Source organism: Neofelis nebulosa, chromosome 2, assembly GCF_028018385.1.
Source record: "Neofelis nebulosa isolate mNeoNeb1 chromosome 2, mNeoNeb1.pri, whole genome shotgun sequence".
Taxonomy (NCBI): domain Eukaryota; kingdom Metazoa; phylum Chordata; class Mammalia; order Carnivora; family Felidae; genus Neofelis; species Neofelis nebulosa.
This window is the reverse complement of record NC_080783.1, coordinates 37,990,037-38,014,492: the sequence shown is the minus strand read 5'-3', so window position 1 is coordinate 38,014,492 and position 24,456 is coordinate 37,990,037. Positions and strand designations below refer to the sequence as shown.

At 37.9% G+C, this 24,456-nt stretch overlaps 1 protein-coding gene across 3 annotated transcripts in view; it reads right to left on the bottom strand.

The window, feature by feature from the left end:
* Positions 1-24,456, bottom strand: part of RFTN2 (raftlin family member 2) — a 68,202-nt gene that overhangs the window by 31,363 nt on the left and 12,383 nt on the right. For all 3 annotated transcript variants that reach the window (XM_058710190.1, XM_058710182.1, XM_058710197.1), the window contains 4 exons: positions 14,640-14,823; positions 13,054-13,168; positions 9,164-9,443; positions 6,909-7,112 (listed from right to left, as the gene is read on the bottom strand). In XM_058710190.1, coding sequence (XP_058566173.1) covers positions 6,909-7,112; positions 9,164-9,443; positions 13,054-13,168; positions 14,640-14,823 — 783 coding nt within the window. The remainder of the gene's footprint in view (positions 1-6,908; positions 7,113-9,163; positions 9,444-13,053; positions 13,169-14,639; positions 14,824-24,456) is intronic.

Genomic DNA, 24,456 nt, shown 5'->3' with positions numbered 1-24,456 from the left:
ATACTGTGATAATTATGTAGTTAATTATAATCTGCTTCTTATTTACTTTGGGATTACAATGTGGTTTTGTGGCTCTGTGTCTGTTTTCTTATTCTCAATATTGGGGTACCCTAGTACTTCTAAATTTCTTTTGGTTTAAAAGACTGAAACCATGGTACACTCAAAAAATGCCACACAAGAATAAAAAAGTAAGACTCACTGCTATGTAGCAACATGGATGAATTTCAGAAACTATGTTGAGAAAAGAAGCCAGACACAAAAGAGTAAATACTGTATACTTCAACATATGTGAAGTTCAAAAACAGGCAAAATTAATCTATGGGGATGGACGTTAGAATAATTCTTTCTCTGGGTGGGAGGATATTGACTGGGGAGGGTCATGAGGTGGCCTCTGGGATGTGGGAAATGTTCTGTACCTTTTTCCCCACCTCTGAATTCTTTCCTCCCCAGCTTTATTGAGCTATAACTGATATATAAAGAGATGCTCTATATCTTGAATGTTTGTTTTTATTCAGCTGTATGCATAAGATTAATGCACTTTTCTATACGTGTATTATACTTATGTCCCTCCCTTCTCACTTTAGAGCTCCCAAGGTCCTGGCCGACCTTCTTAGCTCCCGTGCCAGTCCCCAGAGCCACAGATGAATGAAGCTTACACAGGAGAAAGTATTTAATATCTCCTGAAAAATTCTCCCTAACAGAAGTGGAGGCGAGGCCGGGTGTCAGGGAAGGTCCCATGGGGAGTGGCTGTTTGGGTGCTTGGTGTGTTAAATCTTCCAGGTAATGGATGAGTTGATAATTGTAAACGGTTACTTAATAACTGTTCCCGAACTGAGTCACTTTTTTAAAAAAAATTTTTAAACATTTTTATTTATTTTTGAGACAGAGAAAGAGTGTGAGCAGAAGAGGGACACAGAGAGAGGAAGACACAGAATCCACAGCTGAGCTGTCAGCAGAGCCTAACACAGGGCTCAAACCCATGAACCATGAGATCATGACCTGAGCCAAAGTCTGACACTTAACCTACTGAGCCACCCAGGCACCTATAGAACTGAGTCACTTCTTAACAGTACATATTCCAGAGTTTCCCACCCAGTATGTCTTGGCCCATTGGTGTTCTGAGAACCCCTTCCAGAAGTGCCAAGATATGGGATGCCCCCTCCTGCTCAGAGAAGCTTTATCTTCTTGTACCCATGTGCCTTATTATCTTATCATTTTCTATGTGTGCATAATATGAAAATGAAAAGCATTGACCTGACCCACTGCTTCTTAATTTTTTTAGCCAAATACCATCAGTAGCAAAGGAAAGTATATCTGTACCCTTGAAGGATGGTCTCCAAGTACAGTTTGAATTGATTTGTGGCAAGAATAAGGTTTCTTTAACGTCTTAATGTTTATATCTTAAAATCCATGCAATATTTGCATTCCTTTCAAATATATTATGTAAAAAAGTAAAGTTCTCCAACTCCCCATATTAAGTAATATTGACATTCTATCCTTTGAACCTGTGTACTCCCTAGCACAAGGCTGCATACCCTCAGGGTACTTGGGCCCTGGTTTAAGAAGCACAAGCTTAACAAATTCTCAGGGAGTGGCTTACTTGTCTGGCCATGTGCTCTGACACATTCATTTCAGCTATATATGACAGTAGCATTCATGTAAATGTGAGGAAAGGTAACATTCCATTTTAGTATTTTTGGTCCATGTGTCATTTTTGGCATCAAACTGCCTAGAGGTAGGCCTGGAGGGCACATATGGAGTCTCCCATTTTGTACCTCATTCATGAACATTCTGTCTCCAAAACAAGTCTCAGCCTCTTGACAGCAACCACCCCCCCCCCCCCAAAACGCTTCCACTCTTACCCTCTCTAATCCACTTCCCAAAATGAGGCCGAAGAAGTTATTTTAAGAATGCATATCAGGTCATAACTCCCTCTTTTATTATTTATTTATCTATTTATTTAACTTTTAAAAATGTTTATTTTTGAAAGAGAGAGCGAGAAAGTGAGCCTAAGTGGGGGAGGGGCAGAGAGAGAGGGAGACACAGAATCTGAAGCAGGCTCCAGGCTCTGAGCTGTTAGCCCAGAGCCTGACACAGGGCTCAGACTCATGAAACGTGAGATCATAACCTGAGCCCAAGTCAGACGCTTAACTGACTGAGCTACCCAGGCACCTCCATAACTCCCTTTTTAAATCTTCAGTGAATGACTTGGAATAAAAATCCTGGCAGGATGTTTAAAGTTTTTGCTTAGGAGCACACACTCCACCTAGGTGCCCCCTGCCCCACTTTCTAATTGCACGAAAATGGGCACATTTTAAAATATTTCTGTGCCTCAGCTTCCTCATCTACAAAAAGGGAATAATCATACTAACCCCACAGGGTTGCTGTGGGATTAAGTGAGTTAATAAATTTAAAGTGCTTAGAACAATGCTGGTGTATAGTAAGTACAAATACATGTTAGCTCTTGTTGCATTATTTATAAGATTGGCTGCTGCTTACCACTTCTACCTTGTATGGAGCCATTCTCTCTTCATACCTGGCTCCAGCACACAGACCTTTTCCCTGTTCCTCTTTCCTGCCCTAGGGTTTTTGTACATCTGGGGGTGTTTCCTCTGCCTAGAACGGTCTGCCTGTGGCTCTAGAATGCTGGCTTTCCAGTCTCAGTGTGATTGGTGCCTTGTCAGGCGGGACCTCCTGATCCCTCCTTACAATATGGTGTTAGGTAATGTCACAACACTTTTCTCCAGTTTGAAATTAGATACATATGTTTCTGTACCCGTTACCGCCTGACTGCCTGATGCCGCAGGGCCAGCTTTTTGAGAGTAGGGAAGATGTCCATTTTGCTCATCATTGTAAATCCAGTGCCTGGCATAGGGCCTGGCATACACATATTTGTGGTGAATAAATACATTTTCTTTGTCAGTACTCTACCTCACTCCTCATTCTGATACACCTTGCCTGTCAGCTCCACATAAGCATTTTTTTAATTTTTTATTTAAAAAAAAATTTTATTTTTGAGACAGAGAGAGAGAGACAGAGCATGAACAGGGGAGGGGCAGAGAGAGAGGGAGACACAGAATCCGAAGCAGGCTCCAGGCTCTGAGCCATCAGCCCAGAGCCCGACGCGGGGCTCAAACCCACGGACCGTGAGATCGTGACCTGAGCTGAAGTCGGCCGCTCAACCGACTGAGCCACCCAGGTGCCCCTCCACATAAGCATTTTTATAGGGGTGAAGAGTTCGAAATGAACTTAAGTCTAAAAATTCATAAAAAGTCAAAATGTAGCCTTAAGATGTGGGTGAACTAAAGGTGGGAAGAGACTATTCTCTGAGGATAATGGGGGCATTTGTAGGCTAGTAGAGTACGGGGACTCATGGGTGTATATGTGTCTGTGTCTGTGTCTGTGTCTGTGTGTGTGTTTTATATCAGCTGGCAAAGCTGCTCATCTCAACCCATGCCAACTGCCCACTGGATTCTACACATTCTGGTAAAATAAAGTGTTTTATCTTTGTTGGCTCAATTGGGACCAGTTGGGAGTTCTTTGCCCTATAGTGCAAGCCTCTGTGCGTGTGCAGTGATTCCAGCAGAGGACCGGTTTGGTGAGGACCCAACAATGCTGGAGAATGTCAGATACAGGAAACCATTGCAGTGGGAACCCTCAGGCTGCAAGAACAGCAAGACGGCCCGCTGGGTACCTCTCCTGTGGGGCTTTTCGAAGCAGAAGGCTTTGAGAGTGCGTGGGAAAGGGCACTGAAGAGGAATTTCACAGTCCTTATAACCTCTCCACCGTGACCCCACCAAAGGAGAAAACTTGTTAAAAGTTTTGTTCCCCCTCTCCCTCTTTCTAGAGGAAGATATTTTATGAGATTTGTGGAGTAAGGTATTTAAATGTCTGTGCAATGTCTGGTTTTGTGCTTTTATTTCTCATGGTGAGCGGACTTCTGACAATATTTTGGAAGAGGATGGAAGCAAGACAAAACAAAATACGCATTGTCCCCTATGTGCTTTAGCTGTCAGGCATCAAATGTCCCAGAACAAAGCAACCAATTCAGCCCTGCTTCCTCCGACTTGCTTCTCACAGTGACACAGGCATGGGTCACAATTTCCCCTCTGCAGCTTCCCTGTGTACTCCTAGGGAAGTCCCAAGAGACACACCCAATTGCCAGGCCCCACAGACCGTGGTGGCTCATTAGGGGCTTGGCATGGCCTGCAATGTAAAATGTCTAATGAGACATTCCAGAGCTGCTGAGAGGGAGAGATTCTCCCCTGAGCTCTCTAAATAGCTTCTGAGGCTTTATGAACAAAAGCTCTACAGAGTCTCTGGCTGGCAACTGCTGTGGCTAATTTTATTTTCATCAGGCAAGGCCCAAGGCAGGGATGCCTGAACGAGATTCTGAAAAGAGTATTTCTCGTTTTTCCTTCAGCAGTTAGTAACAAACCAAATTTTGAAATGTCTCCAACTAGACTTTTTGGAAGGAAGAGAAGAGAGAAAGAAATATATGAAGCATAAACTGACCTCCAAGTAGCTGATCCATACTAAAAGTACTGTAGCTGCACACAAGTTGCAGGAAAGAAAACTAACTCCAGAAAATAAGCTCTGACAGTGGGTAAGGCACTGTGGGAGTCATTTTGTACATACTGCATCTTATCAAATTTTTATAGCAGTAAAGTAGGGAGTATTTTTACTCCCCTTATAGGAAACTGTGGCTCAGTGAGCTCACCTAACTTCCCCAGATCACCCAGCTAATAAGTAGAGAACATAGGATTCAAACCCTGGTCTATCTCATCCTAAAGTCCATGCTCTTCTTAGATTTTGCTGTTTCTGGGGCACCTGGATGGCTCAGTCAGTAAGGGCATGAGACTCTTGATCTTGGGGTGTAAGTTTGAGCCCCATGTTGGGTGTAGAGATTACTTAAAAATAAAAATCTTATGGGTGCCTGGGTGGCTCAGTTGGTTGAGCATCTGCCTCTCGGTTTCACTCATGTCATGATCTCACAGTTCGTGGCATCAAGCCTGGAGTCGAGCTCTGTGCTGAGCATGGAGACTGCTTGGGATTCTCTCTCTCTCTCTCTCTCTCTCTCTCTTTCTCCCCCTTTCTTCCCTTCTCTCCCCCTCCCCTGTTTGTGCATATGCATGCACTCTCTCTGTCTCTTTCTGAAAATAAATAAACTTGTGCTTGCTTCGGCAGCACATATACTGAAAATAAATAAACTTAAAGAAAAAAGATTTTGCTGTTTCCGTAAAAGACCACCTTGGAGGAAGTTTCCAATAACCAAAATACTAAGAACTATCTATTGAGCACCTGCTATGGGCTGTGTGCTATGGGCCATATTTCTGAGTAGTTCAATAGGCTAGATCCTTACTCTTGGTTGCTAGTTAAAAGAACTTATTGGACCATGACTCTTGATAATTTTATTTATTTTTGAAGGAGAGAGAGAGAGACAGAGCATGAGTGGGGGAGGGGCAGAGAGAGAGGGGGAGACACAGAATCCGAAGCAGGCTCCAGGCGCCGAGCTGTCAGCACAGAGCCTGACGCGGGGCTTGAACTCACGAACCGCGAGATCATGACCTGAGCCGAAGTCGGACGCTCAACCGACTGAGCCACCCAGGCACCCCATGACTCTTGATAATTTTAAATAATCATCCAAAGTCTTTAGTTCTATTAGTTAAGGTATCCCTGATGTAATAGGCTGACTTAATGATAGTAAAGAATACTGATATCTCATTTGCTTTTTTTGTTCTTTCCTCTAGCCTCATTGAGTTAGTTAATCTTGGTTTTCATAGCCTTCATCCTTCCTAATGCAATTTTCAAGTCTCCTAACTATGAGTTTTTCTTTTAGCACTGATCTCTTTTTTATTTTTATTTTTTTGAGAGAGAGAGAGAGGGACAGCGTGTGTATGTGCATGTGCACGTGGGTGGGGAAGGGACTGAGGGAGAGAGAGAAAGAATCTTAAGCCATCTCCATGCCCAGGGCAGAGCCTGATGCAGAGCTCAGTTGTGAGATCATTACCTGAGATGAAATCAAGAGTTGGAGGCTTAACCAACTGAGCTACCCAGGTGCTCCAGCACCAATTTCTTTTTTAAAACACTTTCCCTAGAAAGTAACTTTTGGAAAGTTTTGTTTGTTTTTGTGATAGACATGAGTGATTACATATCCCATCGTAACTAAAAGAGGAAGACTAGGGAAAGTTGAAAGATAAAGGGAAGGCAGAAAAAATAGAGTAAATATCATTTTCTAAACCAAAGATTATTTTTCTATACAAATTTTAGAGTCAGATATAGATTGGAGTACATGGTTAGATAGTGTCCAAATCTGGGATAGTGTAATAAGTTTGGAGAGTAACTATCAAATGCCACTATAATCCTTTTAACTGGACTGTTATAATACATCTTATTTGGAAAATCCTACTAGTCAATCACACAGTGGTTTGTCTATACCTGATAGTTACAACCCGACAGCAAACATTACATTATAATTCTACCACACACTATGATTAAGCTTTTATTTATTTATTAAAAAATTTTTAATGTTTATTTTTGAGAGAGAGAGAGAGAGACAGAGCATGAGTACGGGAGGGGCAGAGAGAGGGAGACACAGAATCAGAAGCAGGCTTCAGGCTGTCAGCACAGAGCCCAACACAGGGCTCGAATTCACAAACTGTGAGGTCATGACTTGAGCTGAGGTCTGACGCTTAACCGACTGAGCCACCCAGGAGCCCCTAAACTTTTAAATTAAAGCTGCATAGCTGTGTAATAATTGGAATCTAATTCCTAATGAATTTTATAATGAATAATAATGAATAATTCCTGTCCTTTTAGCCATAGATCTTGAGAGGCAAAAACATTTCCACCAACTCTGATACAGGTCAAATTTTTTAGGTATCAATATATTATAATATAAAACATACCTTTAGATGTTTCCCAGCATACAAAAGAATCAATTAAAGACAAGCCTTGTTTATAATAAAATGTAGTTAACTCCAGCCAATCGGCATCAAGTGTACTAATGACAGATCCTTTTCTTGTTACTTTCATTGACAGGATGCCTTCCTGATAGGTCCAGCAGGTTGATTCATCATCGAAAACATTGAATATTGTATACAACTTGTTTTCTGGGGATAGGCATTCAGAAAGAAGAAAGATTATTTATTTATTAATTTACTTATTGAAAAGATTCCTAAACATTTTTTTATTACTCATGTATTTCAGGCATACAGACAAACATGGAGAATAATAAAATTACCCACCACTCAGCTTTATTAAATGTTGACCTTGTGCCATGTTTCCTTCAGATTTGTTTTTCCAGAAAATGAGAGATGGATGTAGTTGAGGCTTACTATGTAGTCTTCCCTAATCCAGTTCTCCCGAAATAGGTACTATAATAATTTGGTGTTTATTATTCTCATGCAAGCTTTTATTCTTTTAATATACTTTTATATACCCATTAATATATGTATATGTATATCCAAATGTCCATCGACGGATGAATGGATAAAGAAGATGTGGTATATATATACAACGGAGTATTACTCGGCAATCTAAAAGAATGAAATCTTGCCATTTGCAACCATGTGGTTGGAACTGGAGGGTATTACGCTAAGTGAAATTAGTCAGAGAAAGACAAAAATCATATGACTTCACTCATATGAGGACTTTAAGAGACAAAACAGATGAACATAAGGGAAGGGAAACAAAAATAACATAAAAACAGGGAGGGGGACAAAACAGAAGAGACTCATAAATATGGAGAATAAACAGAGGGTTACTGGAGGGGTTGTAGGAGGGGAAGTGGGCTAAATGGGTAAGGGGCATTAAGGAATCTACTCCTGAATTCACTGTTGCACTATATGCTAATTTGAGGTAAATTTAAAAATATATAAAAATAAAATTAAAAAAAATAAAGATTGTTAATTAAATTAAGTAGGTAGCATTTTGGATTTAGAATTTAAAAGGGCTAGAAATAGACACTTGATCTAATCAGGTCGGGATGGGAACCAGCGGTTGTTTAAAGGTAGCATTGGGTAGCAGATAGCAAATAGGTCTCTGACCATATCTTCAACAACTCTTGTTCTTAAAATTTTTACACTGCAAGAAAATCAGGGTGATTGTTAGTTAAGGAGCTGGTGAGAAAATAGGAGGGTGGCGGTGGCAATGAGGAAGGATGAGACGATGAATTAGGAAGTGCTCCTGGCTTGTTCATAAAAAGATTGTGCTGACCATGGTTGATGGGTCTCTGCTAGGCTCACGAGATTGAGCACATCTCATTACAACCAGAAAGCCAATGTGCATGTGTGCAGTGTGTTACACGAGTGGGTACAGCTTCAGCACTAACTTAGATCAAAAGGTCAGCCAATAGCAGCTAAATTAATCCAGAATTTATTCTGTGGCAGGCACAGTGCCTTATCTTTTAGCTACTTCTCACAACAACTCCCTTTCTATAAAGAAATTGAGGCAGCCTGACTCCAGAGCTCTTAACAGTAAGGTATACATAGTCTTTGACTTTCTCTAACAGTGCTTTTTAAAAGCATGCTTGCAAAGATATCAGAAAACTCTGAGCAGGCCAAGATGCATGAGGAAGTGGTCTCAATTGCTTGGGAAGAGTTGCTAGTTGGCAAAGTAGAATAAAACTAATGGTTAAAGTTATTTTCGGATGCAGGCACTATTGTTATATTAATTGCTTCATCATGGTGTGCATTTTCATATTCTAATTGATCATCAAAGAAAGTCAATTAACTTCAAGGGCAAAAACCATCCATGAAATGGGAGAGGCCAAAACTAAAATTCTCATACTCCGTTTGCAAAAAACAAACATAAATCAGAACAGCTTTCTATATTTATAAAATCACTTTCTGTATACACGCATAGCCTCCATTTTACAGGGGAGTTGGTGAATGACTAAAATGGAAACCAAGTTTCAAACCAAGTTTCATTATATGGATGGTATTGTATGACCATGCCCGGGACAACTGTTTGAAAAACTGCCTTACCTTATTTCTGGCTGTAATAATTAAAAACAAAATCAAGATGAGTGTAATATATTAGTTTATTCGGTTTTTGTAATTTTAGAAATTTACTTTGTCTCATATTTCCAAAAAAACCCCTCAGAAACTTATTTTTACTAAATTGAAACTAATATACTATTTCTACTCATCTTGTCTATTACCTTCTCCCTTTCTTGATTTAGAATAACTGGGGCTGCCATCTCGGTCCATCTGACACTGTTCACTTTCATGATGAAGTTCTTCCTCAATTCCACTCTCAGATGATTGCCCACTTAATGTTCCTTCATTCCAACTTTTACAGTTTTCATCTGAAGTGTGTCTCAGAGGCAGCGCTGACTCTACATCTTCATCATGGTTGGTTCCGTTGCAGAATTTAAGTGGTGAATAAGGTTGTGATATGAATCCAACAAATTTCATTCCTCTCTTAGCAGCTATATTAATCTAAAAGAGATTGTAGAGCAAGATGTAAAATTCATTTACATTGATCACTTTATCAGTTAACCTGTAGGTTTATTAAGGAAATTCATAAGAAGAAGTAAATTGACCACTAACTAAAGACCCATTCATAAACAAATTAATAACCTGTAACAAAGCACTACTCCTAAGTCTATGTCACAGTATTATTGTGACTTCTTCAAACAGAACTGATACACTTTAGAAATTATGAAAAGAAGCAGATGCTGGGGAGCTCAGTCTGTTGAGCGTTAACTCTTGATTTCAGCTCAGGTCATGAGCCTAGGGTTGTGAGATTGAGCCCTGTGTTGGCTCTGCACTGAGCATGGAGCCTGCTTGAGATTCTCTCTCTCTCTCTCTCTCTCTCTCTCTCTCTCCCTCCTTCTCTTTGTCTCTCTGTTTCTCTCTTTCCCTCTGCCCCTTTCCCTGCTCTCATGTACTCTTTTTCTCTCTCAAATAAAATTAAAAAATAAAAATAAAAGAAATTATGAAAACAGGAATCATATTTTTCTTCAAAAGGTTACTATTTGAGAAGAACTAATAATTCTATAACATGATTTTTGCAGGCCTGTTAACAATGGTCTCTCCCACTGAGGCAAAATTAAAAGCTATTCCAAGAAATCCTCAAAAATAACATGACCAAATACATCTTAATTAACAAAGCAAAAACATTAAAAGCAAAAACATACAGAATTGCTTGCTTGATGTGGGTAAAGAAAAATGTTAGAAGTCTAATTCTTGACAAATGTGTGCATGTAATGCATAGGCCCAATTCACTCTTAGGAAGTTTTCCCATCTATTTATATCTTGATGCTATTGTCTCCTATCAGGCCAAATGCACATGATCAGATTCAATCGTATAAGTTAAAGAATAGGATTCAGAAGAACATTACATAATGCCAGTGAAATAATTTGAGACGTTAAGAGTGGTTATTTTCATGCCCAGCACTTTCCCCTTTCTCTGCTTTTTCTACATTTCTTTGTTCTTTTTGTGTCCACGTCTTTCTCCTCTGTTAAGCTGACAATTCTTTTGAGGGCAAGGACTGTGTCTTAATCATTTTTGTATTGTGCCGTTTTGTACCTACAGGTGCTCTATAAGTATTGGTTAAATAGGTAAAAATGAAGAAATAGCAACATCTTTAATTTGGCCACTGTTTTAAACATTTAAACTACATGTTTTAAATGCTACCCTGGGAGGAGAAGAAAGAGTTATGATGGAGGTTGCAATGAAAAGGGCCGGGAAGAACTGGGGCAAAACCAGAGAGCAATACCCACTCAAAGGGGACAATGGTCACTCAGCTTAGTCAGCGAGGAAAATTCTGGGCAGGACAGAGGTGATAGGTGTGTGGAGCTAAGACAGAGGATAGTGCTGATGCAGTATCATTTACTCCTATACATGGACATGTTGAGATTGTAACAATGCATGAAGCCTTAAAAATAACCACAAATTGTCCTTTATATCAGGTGTCCTGGGAGAGAAGAGGGAGTGGTAAGGGGGCATGATGTTTTTGCAGGTGGATATGGGTAAATTTATTGTCAGTTCTTTCTCTAGGTCTTATTAGTTGATTTGGGTGAAAAAGTACAGAAGGCTTTTTCTATTACTAGAAAGTTTTAGCTGGAAACATTTGGTAGCAAATATAGTGTTAATGTTTTTTTCCAGTTTTTAAATCGGAAGATTGATATTTTTAAATGTTATTTTTACTTTAAAATCCTGAGAAAAACACTTATAAATCTAATTTTAAACATAAAACAAATATTGATCTAAAGTTAAAATGACTTAAAATCTAGCTATTCAACAATAAACTCTTTATGTAAGACAATTGTTCCAAAATAACATTTGGCATTCATCTACTGCTCTTGTTCATACATGGGGCAATGTTCAAATAGTTCATGTGCTATGTTTCCTGAAGATTTTCTCTTCATGAAATAAATCCATTACTCTGATTGCTGAAATAACAGTACTTTCCTGTTTAAATAGATCTTTAACTGTGTCCAGGAAGTCAAATGCAAAACAAGGGCTCTGATGGTGATCTATTAAGACTAAATTAGTAGTTACATTTTGTTTCAAAATAAATTTTCTGGAGGGGATTTATTCCCAGAAAAACAAGTTGAAATCTCCCAGATTAGTAGTAGTAAACAGTATGCGTAGCTTGTTTATTAAAATCTAGTCTCAAAGACTGTTCCTCAAAACCTTATTGAATGGTGACTTTATACGTAAAAGAGAAATATCATTAGCAGCTCTAACTGGCTATATACAAATTATAGACACTCTGACACACAAGACCACTTAAACCTTGGGAACAATACTAGAAACAGTGAGCAAACCTTAGTTTCTTACTTGAAAGGAAATGCCTTAGGTTTTTGGCTATATTCATTTAAATAAAACCTAAACCCTACAAATGTGTCAATGCAACTAAGAGAAACTTTCACTTAAAATCCCATCAATTTAGAACACTTATAAATGTACAATTTTTCTTGGTCTTAATCAATATGCATATAGTGTTCAATTTTTTGTTTAAGTTTCAATTAAGTTATTTTGTATAGACTTTTCTATCTCAACAGTCAATATAGTTGTTACGTTTAGTCCCCATAAAATATTGCATTGTATGGATGTACCATTGCTATCTCCTCAATTTTCCAATTATTGAGAATCTGGCCCCTTTATTCACTGTTGATTAAACTACTTTGTATAAAAATGACTTTCCCCCTTTTCAATTAATTTCTTGGAATAGATTCTAAAGAATAAAATGGTATTTATGATTTTTTTGACCAGATTGATATCCAGAAACACCTAATTTACTACAATGTACTAATTTATTACGATGCCAGTTGCGATATATGAATGTTTTCTTAAAGCTCTTCCAACACTGGATTTAATACCTTCAATTTAATTTCTCAGTTAATATTGGTGAGGTATTAAATCTCAGTTTTATTTTAAAAATTATTAGTTAGGTTGAACCTTTTTCCAAAGGTCTGTAGTTTATGTTTCCTTTTGTATTTTGCTGTCTGTGGATTCTGTCTGTCCATTCAAGACTGGACATTACTTTCATGCATTTGTATTCATTTTATATATTTTTTAAATAAACCCCCCTAAGACACATTTATTGGAGATCCCCCCCACACTGATTCTTTTTTTAAGCTTAATTTTCCTAATATATAAGTTATATTTATATTCTCAAACTCCTCAACTTATTCATAATTCAGTATGTCTATTCTTTTGTTTTCTTCTGTATTTTTTATAGGTAAAAAAATTTACCTCTTTATCTCATTTGAAATGTGTGGAGTCTATTTTACACAGAGCAAATTGTCCATTTCCCCAGCAGTTGTTTTCTGGGATGGTTGTTTTCCCACTTTATTTCATTGGGTTTGTTTCCAAACTTCTTATAGGTGTGTAAATTTATTGCTGGCATTTCCATTGACCTGTATTTCTGTTTCTAACTCTGTATAACTTAGTATGTGTGCTTCAATATGTTTTAACTTCTGGAAGAATAAGTCACTTACCATTTCCCTGTTCTTTTTAAGGTAAGAAAGGAGATTGATGAAGAAGAAATACCAAATATTTCTCAATATCACATGAAAAAATGTATACATTTAGTACCTTTTCTATCAGCTCTTTTGCTATGTCATTTGTTTGTGTCTCATAAGTTAGAGGACATTCCTCAATCACGAGCCTTGGGCGTCTTTGTCCACTGGATGCTGCCGAATGCTTCAGGCTGTAACAGAGAATATACCCATGGTTGGAAGTCAATTGATCATTTTCAGCTAATATGCTCATGTAAAATTGAGAGAGTAACTCACAAATAAGGTCAAGGCAATCTTTTTGTTGTTGTTATTTCAAACTTAATAATGGTGGTCTTCTTAGGTAAAAATACCAGAAAAACAGGTTGAATTTTCTTAATATAAACCTCTATTAATATAATTTCTGATTTGATATGGAAGAAAAAATTCATCAGCGGTTTTAATAAAATTGTAAGAAATGATTTTAGATCACTGTTACACTTGGTTATTGTACAAAAACGTTAGTCAAGGTCCTCTTTAAATGCAAATAAATATTTTCCTGTCTTCTTCCTTTTTTTTCTTTTCTGATCATTACCCCTTGCTTATTCTTAGCCTTGTCAGAGCACTACTAAGTCCATTTGAAATAATGTTAAAAAAGACAAAATAATTTATACATGGTTTATAAGATTTATAATTAGAAGTGTTGCTACTGTGTGATAAAATGACATGTTTATTTAATAATGCTTGGAGTATCTGATCAAATTCGATCTCATGGTGAAAGCTGACGCCTGTACAAACCCTCTCAGACATGTATAAATAGGCTTATACTGATAAGTAGCAGGCAGTGTCCCTTAAAAGCACCTTTCTTTGCTTAGCCCTTTCTTAGTTAAAGCAATCAATTGTTAGGCCATCACTAAAAAGAGAAAACGGTTTTTACCCTGGTATTTGGGATGGATTGATATAGTTAAAGAGTTGGGTGAAAAAACTTAATGTGTTAATCAAAGACATTGATTTGGTTATTTTCGCTCCTCACTGGAAAGGGCAATTGTATTTTGAAAACTATCAAACTTACAAGCTAGGCTGGCAAAAATGGTTGCAGTATTATTTGGGAAAGCAGCTACCAAAAAAAGTGAAAAAAATGAACTAAAATGGATGGTCTTTACACTCCCCCTTTTTTTTTTTGAAAAGGCTGAAGTCTATCAATTTGTGAGAACTCGGCATGTAGGCCTTTCTGCTGTAAACTGCTTAGAAGGTAGAGCTAGTTTCTGTTGCCACTATTATTAAGATAGTATAGGACAGTTAAAAAAAACACTCAGTGAAAGTGGACTTCATTGGTCCAGTCATCTCTTTTAGCCCAGTGACAGGACCTGTAGCTGACAACTACTCCCTCATCTGCTGAAGCTTCTAGGTGCTTCTTGAATCTATCTTCCTTTTCCTTTGTTCACCGACATCCTCATCTAGGACCCATTTGTCTGCAAGGGGCTAAAATCAAGGAAGAGTTTTAAAAAGGAGAGAGGTGTAAGTTTCCTTCTTTCATTCCAGGTTTAACCACTAGAAAATGTGCTCTCAACCAACCCCCCTAAATATCCTTTATTCCCCATCATTACGTTCAAACTTTCTTTTCTTTTAACCAAAGAAAACTGTCTCGACAGCTTCTTAGTCTGTTTCCTTGAGCACTAGGCTTACCTTAACTTCAAGCGCAATAGCACTACCCTGTACAGGTAACTTGCAGGTAGGTGTTTTCGCTGCCCCACAGGTTGTATAACAGGATGAATAGCCCCAACAATATATCCTTTAAGATAGTAGTCTTCAACTTTTGTTACTATATCCGGAATTGAATTTATCTTGATGACTTCTGGGTTTGGCGAGGCTGAAATATCAAATGCAATGAGAAATCGCACATTTATAAAATTGAATTATATGTTACTTCTATTTATGTGTGACAATAATTAATGAATGGAAAGCATATCCATGTGACTTAATCTCAAAGTTACACTAACATGTATTATATGTTTTCTAAATTAATTTCAGAAAAAAGCAAAAGTAACCTTATAAGCTGGTAAATATGTAATATTACCAATATGTCTTATTGATAAGGTAAGAAATGCCTTATATTTACTTTTTCAATTAAGGCAGCTTTATTTTTTAGAATTTCATTTTGAGTAATGGTATTCCATTAATAGATATGGAAGACATACATATGAGAAACAATATTAAGTTGGAGAGCCAACTGTTTTTATAATTCTGAACATGCTGAGATGCATCGTTGTTAAAAATAAAATTCATACAAATTTAAAAATTAAAAGTGGGTGTAATGATATTTGTTAAGCAAAAATTGTCAAGTGCTTTCTTATTTCCAATTACACTTCAAAAGCATCATGTTTTAAGTTTCTTTGGGAAACTAAACATGATTTCTTACGGCACTTATATAAATGCTTGAGTGGAGGAATTAAAAAAGGAAAGGTATCCAGAAGTTCTTTTTAATAAGTAAAATTTCTAAATGTAGAGGAATTTTAAATGCAATAGTGATATGTAATTGAACTAGCCCTTTGAAGCAGGGCAAATCTGTAAAAACTATAGAGTAGTACAATGTGTACAGTTTTTAGTAAAAGGAAAAGGGTGTGTTATTTGGGAAAATGTTCTTAATGTTCAAGCAGAGTTAATTTAAAAAACAACTTTATTTTCTGTAACAATATTTCTCATTTTCTGGAGAGCAGTCAAGAATTAATATCTAGAAATAGACCTGCAATTTGATTATCTCTTGAGTAACAAAACATATGAACTTAATTCCAGGCGTGAGCAGTGCTGGCTGTTGGCCATCTGTCAGTCTGGTCCATGGTGTCCAGCAAAGAACTGTGGCTAATTGCCTGAACACAGGAAGGAGGTTAAGAAGCAGACAAGGAAGAAGGGTCAGAGGAAATCCCCGCCTCCTCTTACATTAGTATCCACATGATGGAACAAAAATCCAACACTGGGTATTCATGCCAATGTCTCAAAAGAAAACAAAACCCTCAATAGAAAAGTTATATAAATTAAGACAAATCCATTTCCTCAAAGTCTCTTTCTCTTTTGGATTTACACTAATTTATTTACAATGTATTTTCTTCATCATTATGTATAGGGAGAAATACCAAAGAGAATGATCCTGGACTTGGAAGGAAACAGCTGGGTTTCATCGTCCAATGGCCCTGTGCTGCGTGGTTGTGTGGCAATCACTCCATTTTTCATTTGGTTTTACTTTTTCAGTATTTTAACTACCAATCCTATTCCCAAACAAAGAAACTGAAAAACTGTAAAACACAATAAACTGTTAAGACTAAGGAATGATACATACATAACCCAAACCTATTTTTAGGATTATATACTAATTCCACAAAATTTTTTCAAAATGAGGCCTTTTTAATGGATCTTGCTGTTTATTATAGGAAGTGGAAATGCCTTACTTAGCATGATACTGAAGAATCTTCATAGTCTGGCCTCTTTCTACTTATTCAGCCTTCACTGTTGTCATCTGTTTTCTTGTAGGTCTTGCTTTGGCAGGCCTGTACTACTGCAGTTCCTGAACCTCACATGCTATTTCATGCCACCAGGCCTTCACTTCCTTTCCTGCTCCCTGAGGCTGGTTAATCACTTCTTCCTCTGTGTGTGCATTCTACTAGTTCCTTTTCAGACTTTATTATAGTTGCTTGTTTATATGTTTGTGTCTGCTATTAGACTAAGAATTCCTTAATGGCAACGAACCTACCTTATTTTTCTTTCTATGCCTAGCATTTTCCTTAGGTTATTATTATGTTAAGTTGGAAATACTGTTCATTAGGGAAACTATGAAGTAAAATTATTGCATAAAGGAGGGAAAGCCATCAAGGTTAGCTGGTAAATTCAGGAACAAATGTACACATTATCTAGGACTTGTTGGAGAGAGACACAACAGGGAAAGAACACACAAAAAGTGTTGCAAAACTGTTACTCTTTTGATTATAAAAGTGAAGGTGGTCAAGAACCTAGTGAGAATCCAACCAGGTAGAGTTAAATGTCATATTCACTTCTGAATGTTCTAGCTTCGGGCCCCATTTTAGGTTCCTTAAATTAATCATATTGCAATGAGAAAATGACAAAGAAAATGAGGTAAAAAGTAATGAGAAGTGGAACCACACTGGATGTAATTAGCTCCACCTTGGAGTGAAATCTGGAGAGAAATTTGGGAGACCTTATCACATACAAAGAATGAGATTGTAGGCTTGGAGAGCTTCAGGATCCCGCTGGGCTTGCTTCCCTTGCTGACTTGGTTGGAGTCACTGTTTGGTCCAATGTTGTCTTACCTAAGTCTACTCTCATACCATTGCTTGGAAGGAAACCCCAGAAGTCAAGAACTGAGGATTGGGAAGAGGCTGACTACTTTAGTTGCTTTATACAAGTAAAATCATACATTACGGTTGACCCTTGAGCAACATGGGGGTTGCGGCACCAACTCCCATGGTCAAAAATCTACGTATAACTTTTGACTCCCTAAAAACTTAATTACTAATAGCCTACCGTCAACTGGAAGCCTCACCAATAACATAGTCAATTAACGCATATATATATATATATATATATATATACACACACACACACACACACACATATATATATATTATATACTGTATTCTTATAATAAAGTAAGCTAGGAAAAAGAAAATGTTATGAAGAAAATCATAAGGAAGAGAAATAAATTTACAGTACTATACTGTATTTATCTAAAAAAATCTGTGTGTAAGTGAACCTGTGCAGTTCAAATCCTTCTTGTTGGGTCAACTCTATTTTTTTGTCTTTTTGTGACTGGCTTATTTCACTTAATACAATATCCTCATGGTTCATCCATGTTGTAGCATATGACAGGATTTCCTTTTTAAGACTGAATAAGATTCCATTGTATATATATACCATATTTTGTTTATCCATTCATCCATCAATGGATATTTGAGTTGGTTCCACTTCTTGGCTATTGTGAATAGTACTGCTATGAATGTGGACATGCTAATATCTGTATGAGATACTGCTTTCAATGCTTTTGGATGTATACCCAGAAGTGTGATTGCTGAATTATACGGTAATTCTATTTTTTAAAAATGTTTATTCATTTTGAGAGAGAGAGCACATGTGAACAGGGAGGGGTAGAGAGAGGGGAAGAGAGAGAATTCCAAGTGGGCTCTGTGCTGTCAGCACAGAGCCTGACGTAGGTCTCTATCACACGAACTATGACATCATGACCTGAGTCAAAATCAAGAGCCAGATGCTTAATGGATTGAGCCACCCAGGTGTCCCTGGTAATTCTATTTTTAAGTATTTGAGGAACGGCCATATTGGTTTCTATAGTGGATGCACCATTTTACATCCCCATCAACAGTGTACAAGTTTTCTAATTTCTCTACATTCTTGCCAACACTTGTTTTCTATTCTTTTTTTTTTAAATAGTAGCCATCCTAATGGGTATGATATTTCATTGTGGTTTTGATTTGTATTTCCCTATTAGTGATGTTGAACATCATATGCTCATTGGCCATTTGTGTATCATTTTTGGAGAAATGCCTTTTCAAGTCCTTTGCCCATTTTTAAATTGGGTTATTTTTGTTCTCAATAAGAGTTCTTTATATATTCTGGATATAATATTTACTTCCATTTCATAGGTTGACTTTTCACTCTGTTGATTGTGTCCTTTGATACACAGAAGTTTTTAGGTTTGATGTAGTCACATTACCTATTTTTGCTTTTGTTGCCTTTGCTTTTTGTGTCATATCCAAAAAATCTTTGCCAAATTCAATGTCATGAAAGTTCTACCCTATGTTTTCTTCTAGGAATTTGATAGCTTAGGCTAATCTTTAAAGACTTTTTTTTTGAAAAGTACAATAGCACTAGATTATTGGTTTAAATTTTTTTTTTAACATTTATTTATTTTTGAGACAGAGAGAGACAGAGCATGAATGGGGGAGGGTCAGAGAGAGAGGGAGACACAGAATCTGAAACAGGCTCCAGGCTCTGAGCCATCAGCACAGAGCCTGACACGGGGCTTGAACTCACGAACCGCGAGATCATAACCTGAGCTGAAGTCGGACACTTAACTGACTGAGCCACCCAGGCGCCCCTAGATTATTGGTTTAAAAAGGTATGCTATGCCTTCTTTCTCAAAATGATGCCAGAAAAATGAAAAACTTTGATACTTTCACATTGGCTTTACATGATTATTTTAGGTAAGGTAAGTTATAAAATGAATACATAAAAATCATGGAAGTATAAGAAATTTTAAAGTTTATTGAAAAAATACTATTTACCTGACAAAAGTGAAACACAAAAGAATGTAGATTGTAGTTTATAACTTAAAATAATATATGAGTGGAGATGAGCATTTCATCTTATGAAAGCGTGTCTTTGTAAATTATACAATTCAATATAAGAATGAGGGATGTGTGTTGGCTTGGAAATTTCTCCTGGCATTTTAACCACTCCCACTGGCCAGGTGTAATTATAGTGGGTATCACAAGCTGTGTGAAGTTGGTTGTTTTTCCATATGGCATGACTAGAGAGAGTGCTTGAGGTTTCAGTCAACAAACCATTCAAGGATCACTTGAATTATAACTGTGAGTTCTGGTTTCCTGGTTGTTGCCTGAAAACTTGCCATTGTTAACCTCTGGCAATATCAAGAGAGCCCCAATCTCAGAATGGGTGTCAGGTACTTCAGAGAAAAGCCCAGGACTCTTTTAAGAAATGTGGCATTTCCAATACTCCTGACATCCCAGAGGAAAAAGTTCTGTGGAAAAAAGGGGACACAAGGGGTCTGAATCTGAAAGTGATTTAGAAGAATTGAGGCCTGAGTGTAAAGAAGTTTTAGGAATATTTTTATTGCACTTAGTGTTCCTTTTTTATGTATGGAGGAGAGATAGAAGGAATAATTGACGTTTATTTTATTTTATTTTACATTTTTTTTTAACGTTTATTTATTTTTGAGACAGAGAGAGAGCATGAACAGGGGAGGGGCAGAGAGAGAGGAAGACACAGAATCCGAAGCAGGCTCCAGGCTCTGAGCTGTCAGCACAGAGCCCGACGCGGGGCTCGAACTCACGGACCGTGAGATCACGACCTGAGCCGAAGTCGGACGCTTAACCGACAAAGCCACCCAGGCACCCCAATAATTGACGTTTAAAAATGTCTCAAAGAGCTTTTACCATTGGTAAGAATTAAAATCCTGAGAAAGTAGTAAGTCATAGTTTAATTTGTGATTTTTTTCTCTCTTAGCAGTACATACAGTAATGGTGTGTTTTACAATCAACAATGTTTTGGAGTCAATGAAGAATGATAATTATATAGCAAAGAAGTGGTTGCAAATACATTGGCTAAGAGAATGAGGATTTGGGGCACCTGGGTGGTTCAGTCAGTTGAGAGCCTGACTCTTGATTTTGGCTTAGGTCATGATCCCAGGGTCATGGGATTAAGCCCGCGTTGGGCTATGCACTGAGTGTGGAGCCTGCTTGAGATTCTTTCTCTCTCTCCCTCTGCCCTCCTCTCCCACTTGTACACTCACTCTTTCTCAAATAAAAAATAAAATAAATTAAAAAATAAACATAAAAAAAAGAGAATGAGGATTTGAAGAACTCTTTGTTTGGTAGTATATATGTTCCCACCCCCCACCCACCCAAATTTGAACAGGGATAAATTCTTAGTTCTTTTCATAGTTCAAAACACAGAATGAGAGAAATCTGATTTAACACATGTTCATTTGGTGGGGGAAGGAGGAAACCCTAGAGACTTTAGCTGCCCACAAATTAATTATAAGTTAGCAGTTAACCTAATGTGATCATAGTCATCTGAAAGAAAACGGTTTCCAAACTGGCTCACTGAATTCTGTGCTGAGCAGACCACCATTGGTATACTTCCTGTTTATTTTCCTTCCCTTTCATATTTATCACCACCTAAATAATAATCAGAATATACTAGTATATTCACCTAATTATCTTATTTAATATCTGCCTCCCTCACCAAAATGAAAGCTTCATGAAGGTGGGGATATTCACATTTTGTTCACCTCTATTTCTTTATACCTAGAACAGCACCTACCACATCAATAGTTAGTTAATATTTGTTGAATTAATAATTGGATTGTGTTCAGTTTAAGGGCCAAATTAGAGACAGACAGTTTGAAGCTGGATTATGTTCAAAAAAAGTGCTCAGGATAGCAAGGGGTCTGAAGACCCTTACAGGTGTTCTTCAACTATGTGCTAAATAAGTGAGGGATAGGATACCATCTGGATATATGTCAAGGGCTATCGCACAAAGAAGCTGGCAGGTTTGACACTGACTGAACAGTGGAGGAGACAGGTACACAGAGGAGTATTCACCCAAACTGCAGGTGGCAGGGAAGAAAAATAGGACTCTGACATGCTCAGTTGTTTAAATCTATGTATGGTAAAGACATATGGCAAAAAATTAGAGGTAAGAGACTTTTGCTCCATGTAACTGGAAAGCAGACTGCCAGCAGCCTCAAAAACCTAGTACTCAAATAAACCCTCAGCTTACCAAAAAAGTTCTCACAAAGCATCCACTTCTTCATGAGAGGCATGGAGCTCCCTTCAGCTCCCCTCACTACCATGTGTGTGTTGGACTGGGGTAGCATATCCCAAACTTAAGTCATTGAGCACACTTTCAGTTTTTGTCTTATCTGAGTACCATCTGTACTTCCATATCATTACAGTTCCTCTTTAAATTTTCATTTTAATCTTAAACTTATTTCAGGGGTTTCATGGGTGGCTCTGTCAGTTGAGAATCCGACTTCGGCTCAGGTCTTGATCTCACAGTTTGCGAGTTTGAGTCCCACATCAGGCTCGCTGCTGTCAGTGCAGAGCCTGCTTTGGATCCTCTGTCCCCCTCTATATCTGCCCCTCCCCTGCCTTCCCCCTCTCTCAAAAATAAATAAACATTAAAAAATATTTAAACTTAAACTAATTTCAAAAGGAATTTATATTTCTCATAGGACTGTAAAAGCAGAATTACTTACCATGAGCAGAAAGTTGTCATACAAATAAATACAGCAAAAACACATTATATTCTAGCTTGATACTGTTATCTACCAAAGATTCTGAGCCACAGCTCTATTCTCTCTTTGTTGAAAAGTAAAATTAGCCATTAGAGATGTGTTAAAGATATATTAACTCCAAGCTGATTGGAAGGCTTAAAAAGAATTGAAAAGAGCACAACGTTCTGAGACTCAATGTTATTTAATTCTGTGCCTGTATGCACAACTTGAAAGCATCTCATATCCAGTGCCAAGTGATTTTGTAGAGGCTTGGAGACCCACTAAGAAGGAGCAAGGACATAACAATAGTAGCAAGGAGACAGAGGACATCAGAGGGAATAAAATGAATTACAAAACTAGATAAAAGAACTATTAAAACTTTACATACAGTCTGGGGTCTCTTAACAGGCTTTCTACACTTCACTGTCCCAAATTGATTATTATAATGAACTCATTCCCTCCATTCTCTTGTTTCAGAACATGGTTTTCAAAGGCAGAGTTATGTAACATATTAAAAACAATCGCCAAGAAGATAGCTATGACAGACTAACATTGGTGCTTAAGGGGGTTCCTGTTCAGGTGGAGAATGTATTTCTTTTTTTTTTTTTCAACGTTTTTTAAAATTTATTTTTGGGACAGAGAGACAGAGCATGAACGGGGGAGGGGCAGAGAGAGAGGGAGACACAGAATCGGAAACAGGCTCCAGGCTCTGAGCCATCAGCCCAGAGCCCGACGCGGGGCTCGAACTCACGGACCGCGAGATCGTGACCTGGCTGAAGTCGGACGCTTAACCGACTGTGCCACCCAGGCGCCCGGAGAATGTATTTCTAAGGAACACCTCATTCTCTGGTGATGTCAATGGAATAAATCCGGGTTTCCAGGTCAACTCCACACCCTCTTGCACTCTCACTAAAGTAAGGTCTTGCATCTCAAAGCAAAAGAAATGTTAATGCATTAAACACACACACACACACACACACACACACACACACACAGTAGTTTTGGGAGGAATAACAAACTGAGAAATCTAGAAAAGTTAGGGAGGGAGAAAAAATTGTATAAATATATTTTAACATAAGTTTATGTGAAGATCATGTTTGTTTTGGGCTCAGTGCCTTACATTAATTATTCAACTGTCTCAAGTGTGTATATTCTTCTATCTGAAGGTCTGTGTCTTTTGATAAATAGCACTCATTAGAGACATAACAATTATGGTAAGTGCTTAAAAATATTTATTAAAGGATCAACAAATGAAAAATTAGGTGTAACATTAACATATTTAATTAACAGAGCTTCAGGGTGCTCATGGAACATCAGTTTAGAAAACAGACTCTAGAATCTGGGTGCAAATCCCAGGTCTGCCATTTACTAGGTACTTTGCACCCATGTTCCTTAGTTTCCTTATCTGCAAAGTGAGAGTAATAATAGGATCCACCCTATAGGATTGTCAGAAGGATGAAATAAGTTAATGTTTGTTCCTAGAAAGTATCTGGCATGCAGTATGTGCTATATAACTGTTGGTTGCTTTGTTAAATAAACTCCTCTCCTTTGCAAAGAGAGGAAATGCAGTATCCTTACTAAGAGCATTAGGCTTTGGAAGCAAATCACCTGGGTTCAAGTCAAGGTTATACCATTTACTAGATCTGAAACAAGTTACTTTGTCTTTCTGAGACAAGGATAAATAATAGTAGTAACTCCATAGAGTTCCTCAATAGTAACTGTAAAACAGGAGCCCAGTGCCTAGCACAAAGTAAACCCTCATAGGTGTGCCTATTGGTGATCCAGTCAGAAAAGAGAGCTTCAAATGAAGTTGCCTTCAGAGATACATCATTGTTGGTTTTTAAAAGCTCCTGAAAGATTGTTTTAGAGATTTGGGTTTATTCCAAGCACATGGCCTGCTCCCATCCTGTAGAATTCTAGAGGTCCCTAACTCAATCACTGGATCAGAGGCCCTAACACATGCTCTAGATCTCATGTCCGTAACTCACCCTGTGGATTAGGCATCCCTAGCTCACACTCCATATCAGGGGTTCCTAACTCACTGACCTATTACACTGAGTTTTGGACTCAAATGCCTGAAGGCTCTAGGCTGATAAAACAAAGAGAGGAGCTGTTCTGGAGGAGGCTGTGGGACCTGGAAAAAACTCAGAACTTCATCCAAAGACAGCAGTAGCCCTGGCTGAGGGGTGCCATATGGGCAGGCGAGCCTGGCTGTTATTGGATCTTCTAATTTTTAAGAAGACCCTCAAATCCAGATTCTTATGTAATATTTGCCAATTTAAAAAAAAAACAACAACAGTTAATTCATATTTTAACACTGTACACACCAAGTGAAACCTGTCTGAAGGCTGAATATGGCCCACGTCTCCTTGGCTTGCAACTTCTGCTCTGGGTCACCCCAGGGACTGCAGACTGGAGCCTGCTCAGGTCCAGGCCAGGCCACCTAGATCATGTTAGACA